The sequence below is a fragment of the Stegodyphus dumicola genome, chromosome 6, assembly GCF_044657685.1.
Source record: "Stegodyphus dumicola isolate Sdum_Otavi_A_Nest chromosome 6, ASM4465768v1".
Classification (NCBI taxonomy): Eukaryota; Metazoa; Arthropoda; class Arachnida; order Araneae; family Eresidae; genus Stegodyphus; species Stegodyphus dumicola.
Genome location: NC_140773.1, coordinates 118,144,390 through 118,150,389, shown reverse-complemented (window position 1 = coordinate 118,150,389; position 6,000 = coordinate 118,144,390). Strand labels below are relative to the sequence as shown.

The window sequence follows — 6,000 nt, the reverse complement described above, 5'->3', positions numbered from 1 at the left end:
CCTGGGAACAGGGTGTCTTCCGATGAGAAGGTGGATGTCGATAGCGTGCTGATGGAGCAAGTGATGAAAATCTTGTAGTTTGGTGGAGAGATTTTTTGCGTTCCAAACGTACGATGAAAATAGTGGAAATGAGATTTTTAAACTGGTTTTGAATGATTCATAGTTGGACTGGGGAAGCATGACTGAGTTTGATGCAGCAACACTGCTAAGTTGAGAATTGACGTCTATAAGCGTGGAAATAGCAGACGTGAGGTGTGCAGTCACCAGTTTTGCTTTTTCAAGCTTAGCATGCCCAATCCCTGTTTTTGTCCGGTGAGGGCTGTGCGTTGTTGTTAGTTGTTTCACATTACAGTCTGTTTCCTGATGAAGCTTCTCGTGATTTGGGAAAGTACATACATTCATGAAAGGACGGCGTATAATTCAGGCCGCAATTTTCGCAGGTAGCCGGATTTGTAGGGGGTTTGGTGCAAGAGTGTGTTTCGCACCGTTGATTGCACTCGACACAGCTGGGTGGTAAGTGACATCGGGCTTGGGCATGATGGTAATTCTGGCATCGATAGCATTGAGTAGGACTTCGTCCGCCTCTGTTAGTTTCCATGCTGGTGTGTAAGTTCGTCGGAAATTCTAAGCGGGTGGATTGTTCTTGATTTATCTCTCCTGGGAACATGAAGAGGAACAGACGCATCTCTTGAGTGAGTAGCCAAGTGTAACGCGTTCACTTCTCACTAGTTTCTCACTAGTATCTCACTCGAGTCAATGATAAGGAAATACTCCGGATGATAACTTTTAGAAATTTACCGTCTGGAAGCCTATCGGAGTAATATTTCACGTTGTTTGAGTTCCATAAAGCCGTGATTTGGCGGTGAAGATCTCCGTCGGGACTTTAATTTCAACATCGTAGTCGCTCTTCATTTTTACCTTAAAGTCTTTAAATTTTTTCGTTTTCCAGCAAATTGTTGTTTCCATGCTAAAGCCAGATCTTGCACAACTATCGGCAGAATTTTAGTATTGCTTTGAGTATGTCGAAATCCAGAGTTAGGCGGGGTGTCACGGAGCACATCAGCATTTTCCAAATTGGTAGTGACGTTCTGGTTCCCTATTGGTTTCTACCGGTCTGCTGAAAGCGTAGCAGTGCTCGGGGATTGCTTCATTTTGCGAGTCTCTGCCTGAGCGGATGCGGATGGCTCCTTTGGTTTAGTCTAGAATCGCTTCAGTGATTTGGCATGTTATTAGAACGTGGTTTTCTGGGTGTTTTACCTGAGAGATTGCAGTTTTTCTTGCTCTATTCCATAAAGGGGAGCTCTCGATCCGACGGCACATTTAAGACGGCACATTTATTGTAGGTTTCAGGCTCAGGATTGCATGCACTTTTTCTAATTGCGGTCGCTTGTGCAGTTGTGGTGGTGGTTTTTCGGGAAAAACTTGAGAAGGTAGATTGGAGCATAGATTTAAGCAGCTACAAAGTCTGGAGATGTTTGAGATCTGACTCGAAAAGCTCCACTTCACGATTAGTCCTCGCAAGCTAGTTAATGTTATGGTTTATGAAATCAAACATGGCTTTCATAATATTGGCCACAGTGGCAGGAAAGTAAAACAAAAGAGCAGAAATTTCACGTAGAAAAATACTGCTGAAGTGAGGAAATAGGTCGGTCTACTTTTACAGCGTCTGAAAGTCGAGTCAAAATCCGAATGTCAGGAATTCCAAACAGAATCGAACTAAACTCATGGTGTCTCCAGTCTTGTATAATTCTTCCCTGCCCTTGGAGAAGTTTTCAGTTCCTTAGATTTCTCGAAATTACTGAAAGATTAAACGCAGTGACTGTTTACGTAGGGCCGGATACAGTCACAATTATGCAGAGATCAGACTAAAATGCCGTCAAATGCTTCCAAAACTGGTGACTTTTGATGACAAAAATTAGTCTTTAAAACTAATTTTGATTTAGTGCTATCTCACTAAATTCGCGAGATAGCCATTTATGTCAATGTTAAATGTACCCTGTTACCTTATTTTTCCGGAGATGTTTCGCTTTCTAAGGGCTTTCATGTTATATTATACAAGAAATTCTGCAATTTAAATATAATTCTTCTAAAATTATTTACATGTATATACAATTCGTAACATTACTGTTTGCAATTTTGATATGAGAGGAATGCAAATCTTGTGCATCAACAGTATGATAATAGTGGAATCTCTTTCAACTATTTTTAAAACCATTTAACGAGTGATGTTGTAGCGAGTGATATATTTATTAATAATAATTAATTCATTCATTTTTTATTTTACAGGCAATACTGGAATAGAAATTAGAACCAAAACATACAGAGAAGGTACTGGTAAGTATTGACGAAATCTTTCATTTAAATGCATACAAATACAATTTAAAATTTATGTTATTTAAAGTATCATTTATCACTGCATTAAAAAAACTTTCATTTGTTAAATGTATGAGCTCTGCAACTTTCCTCTGTACGTTTATTTAAATTGTTCTGTCAGTTAATATTTAGAATAAAAATGAAACTAAGTTCTTTGTTAAAGTTCAGCAAAAGGTTTAATGAAATTCCTCCCTTAAATACTTTTTTAATATATTGAAGCAATTTTGTTTAAGTTTTCTTGTATATATATTTTTAAAACTATTTCCTTCGGACAGGAGGGAAATCAAAGATGAGTTTATTTCAAAACTAAAACTGAAGAAACATTCACTGTAATAAACATATTGGCTATTTCATAAAACATAACAGAAGTCTACTACTTGCAACTTTAGGTTTCTTATCAGTTATATAAGTCGCTTAATTTGCATGTAATTTTTCTCTGTTTGCAACATAATGAAACTTTTTGCTTTTTAACTGAAGTGAAAGTGTAACACATTTCCTTGCTATTTTCAAATCTTCTTATAAAACATCCATGATATTCAGCATGAGCGAAAGTAACAATGACAGTAAATAAGGGAAAAGCAATTTCATACAAGAAAAAGAAACTATGGATAATAAAGAAAAATATGAAAATTTATTTTCGTAAGCAGCGTACAAAAGTACGCAGGTAGCAGATAACCATTATTATTATTATTCAAACGCATATATTTAGAAGTTGCTTAATATTATTATGCATTTCACTTGTTATTCCCTTTTCTAATTTTAGAATACTTAACGTAGAAAAATACAAATTGATACAAATGTTATCATTTCACTCTTTTCTTTAAAGTTTCATTATAATCAGGTTATCTTATATTATAAAGCTTTAAAATTGAGCTAAATTATATTTTTTAATTGAAATAAAATATATTAAGAGAACACTTAATTCTGGAAGATTGTAATTTCAGATAGATAAGAAAACTTAAATTTTTGAGCAGCTCGAATAAAAGTAAAATGATCTTTTTGGCATAAATAGTGCAATAACAAGCAATGCAGTAAAATATAAATTTAGAAATGGATATTTCATATTAATTCAAAAAATATTCATCAACTATGTAAATAAAATATTTGATCTCTTGCATAATTTTAAAAATAGCATGGTATTTAAAATTAGTCTTTTCGCCAAATAAAAAAGCAGTGTAAACAACAATGATAATTTTTCTTCTCTTACAAATGATAATTCTTCTGTCCGCTTGGAGACTTCATTAACAATTTGAAAGTAATCATTAATGTTACATATTCAGTGTGAACTTTTAAAACTATATGTTAGGAAGTTTAGAGATTTAGTGCCATTTAAAAGTTAATTTGCCCATTTAAGTTAAAAAATATAGAATGAAAATTCATTCCGTGTGTTATAGTCCTAGGAAAGCTTTAAAGATTCAGTCTTTTTAATACTTATAATTTCACTTCTATTTAAATTATCCATCTTGCTTTATAATTTCTTTACTTGTGACATTTATTTTAAATTCAGCGAAGGGTTAATTTGCATTAAATTCTATCATTTTTTAACTTTGATTCATCTTATGCAATATCTCTCAGACCAAAAGGATGTACAAATGCGAAGTTCATGCAAAAAGTTTAAATATTAGTGAAAATTAAATGTGATTCATACCACTGTTCTCATAGAAACTATTTGTGCTTGTTCGTGCAGATCCAGGGATTTTAGTTTGGGGTGGGAGTAGTGGTAAGTTGAGAGGCCAGCCGTCTCCCGTGCGTATCAGATCCTAAGTGAACTCCTTCTGTATTTAGTTAGATTGTAGGGTTTATGTTTATTTTAACTAACATTTATTTTAAGTTTAAACTATCTTTCCTGTCAAGCCTTACTTTCCCATGGAACTGCCAATGCCAGAGTATGTAAATGTTAGTAGAACGCGCAAGGATTCAAATTATCAGCGGAAGTATTCTGAGTTAAATAGAAAGGAAACGAGTTCGAGGTGTGCTGTTCTTACTTCACGAGCGTGGAGGTAGTTAGCCAGAAATTGAAGAACCACGCGTTTCGGCCTGTGTGCTTGTCTCGGCCAGTTGTTAATCTTTCAACGTGATATTCAGAGTTTGCTGAATTAGCAGCGGTATTGTAAAACGCGGTGAAGTTAGTTACGTTTAGAGAGCCTCGTAGTTAGTCTCTTGTTATTATTTCTTTTCATGTTCTTTTTTTTATTTTACCTCCGGGTCGTCCTAGTTTGTGAGCGTCAAGAGCACGCATTTGTAATTTTTAAAGTTGAATAAAAAGGGACTTAAACCCTTCTCAGGTCTCTGTCTAATTTCCAGTTTCAGCTGTCACCACTTGGTTGCGTGCAGGTTGGAGGTGCGCAACTGTACAAGATAAAGATCAATATTATATACCTTGTGTCATGTAACTCGTTTTTTACATCATTCGATAGCATAATTTATCAAAGATTTCTTACCTAGCATCTTTGATAAGTATATAGAGGTAAAAGGATACATTATTAATCTGTAAATCTCATATTAATATTATAATAGTAAAACTGTTCTAATGATTTACCTTAAGCAAGCATCACTTTTACTATATATTCAAAGTGACGGGCTGCGTGTAAATGTCTGAGACTAAATAGCTGCTGTTGATGAAAATATAACCGAGCGTTTTCAGAATGCATCTCTTTTTCACTTCCATTGAAAATAGAAGTAAAAACAAGAGTAAACAAAAATTTACTTTTATGAATTTTCATGACTAATAATTGCTTAATATTATCGTAAAGCATGAGTTTAAATTTTGAAATATACGAACCCACATTTTAAAATTCGTAAGTAACAAAAAAATATTTAAGCAAATATATGCTTTACGTTTGAATTTGTGACAGGTCAACCATAGTTTGCAACATATATGTCGAGAGTCTAGTAAGTTACAAGACGTTTCACAAAGATTACATTACATTTTTTAATATAGTATACTCATCGCATTTGCATTTTCAAATTATTAGTTTTACTGCAATATGAGCAAATTTCATAACCGCCCTTTTTTTATTTACCACGTGCATAAAACGTTTGCAAATGTTAGACGTATGTTGTTTAAATAAGCCAAAATATTTATTTACTAATCCCCTTAAGCCTTTTATTTCTTGATATAATAAAAAAGGTTCACTTTTGGCCTTCGGCAACAGCTAGAATACATGATATTATTTCTCGTAACTAAAATAATATCATTATTTAAAACATTTATTATTTCATGTGTTGCAGAAAATATCAGTATACTGTAAAATATTTAAAGTATATTTATAAACGATGGCTATAAACATTATATATTTTAATTTCGATTTTAGATACGCATTGGTAATTGCAAAGATTTTGAAAACAATATTTTAAAAACAATTTTAATATTGTAGGAGAGAGTTCTTTTGAAATATAAAATTTATTCTTCTTTATGGTACCAGCAGAGAACACTGTTTCTAGGTAAAACAATGATTATTCTTTCGTAAACTAAATTAAAAAACAAATTACCTGAATTCGAAGACGACATCTGAATTTATTATTTCTTGGGATCAGTTACAAAAGTAGTTACGAGTGTTACCCTTGTCGAAATGCAGACCACTTATCTCCAATGCAAATATATTTTTTTACTTTCTTCCTAATTCT

At 33.3% G+C, this 6,000-nt stretch overlaps 1 protein-coding gene across 1 annotated transcript in view; it reads left to right on the top strand.

The window, feature by feature from the left end:
* The first annotated feature begins 2,141 nt into the window (after positions 1 to 2,141).
* The window catches only part of LOC118190823 (synaptogenesis protein syg-2-like), a 431,621-nt gene continuing 427,762 nt past the window's right edge, over positions 2,142 to 6,000 (top strand). Inside the window, exons 1-2 of the mRNA XM_085819684.1 lie at positions 2,142 to 2,172; positions 2,287 to 2,334. Coding sequence (XP_085675810.1) covers positions 2,142 to 2,172; positions 2,287 to 2,334 — 79 coding nt within the window. The remainder of the gene's footprint in view (positions 2,173 to 2,286; positions 2,335 to 6,000) is intronic.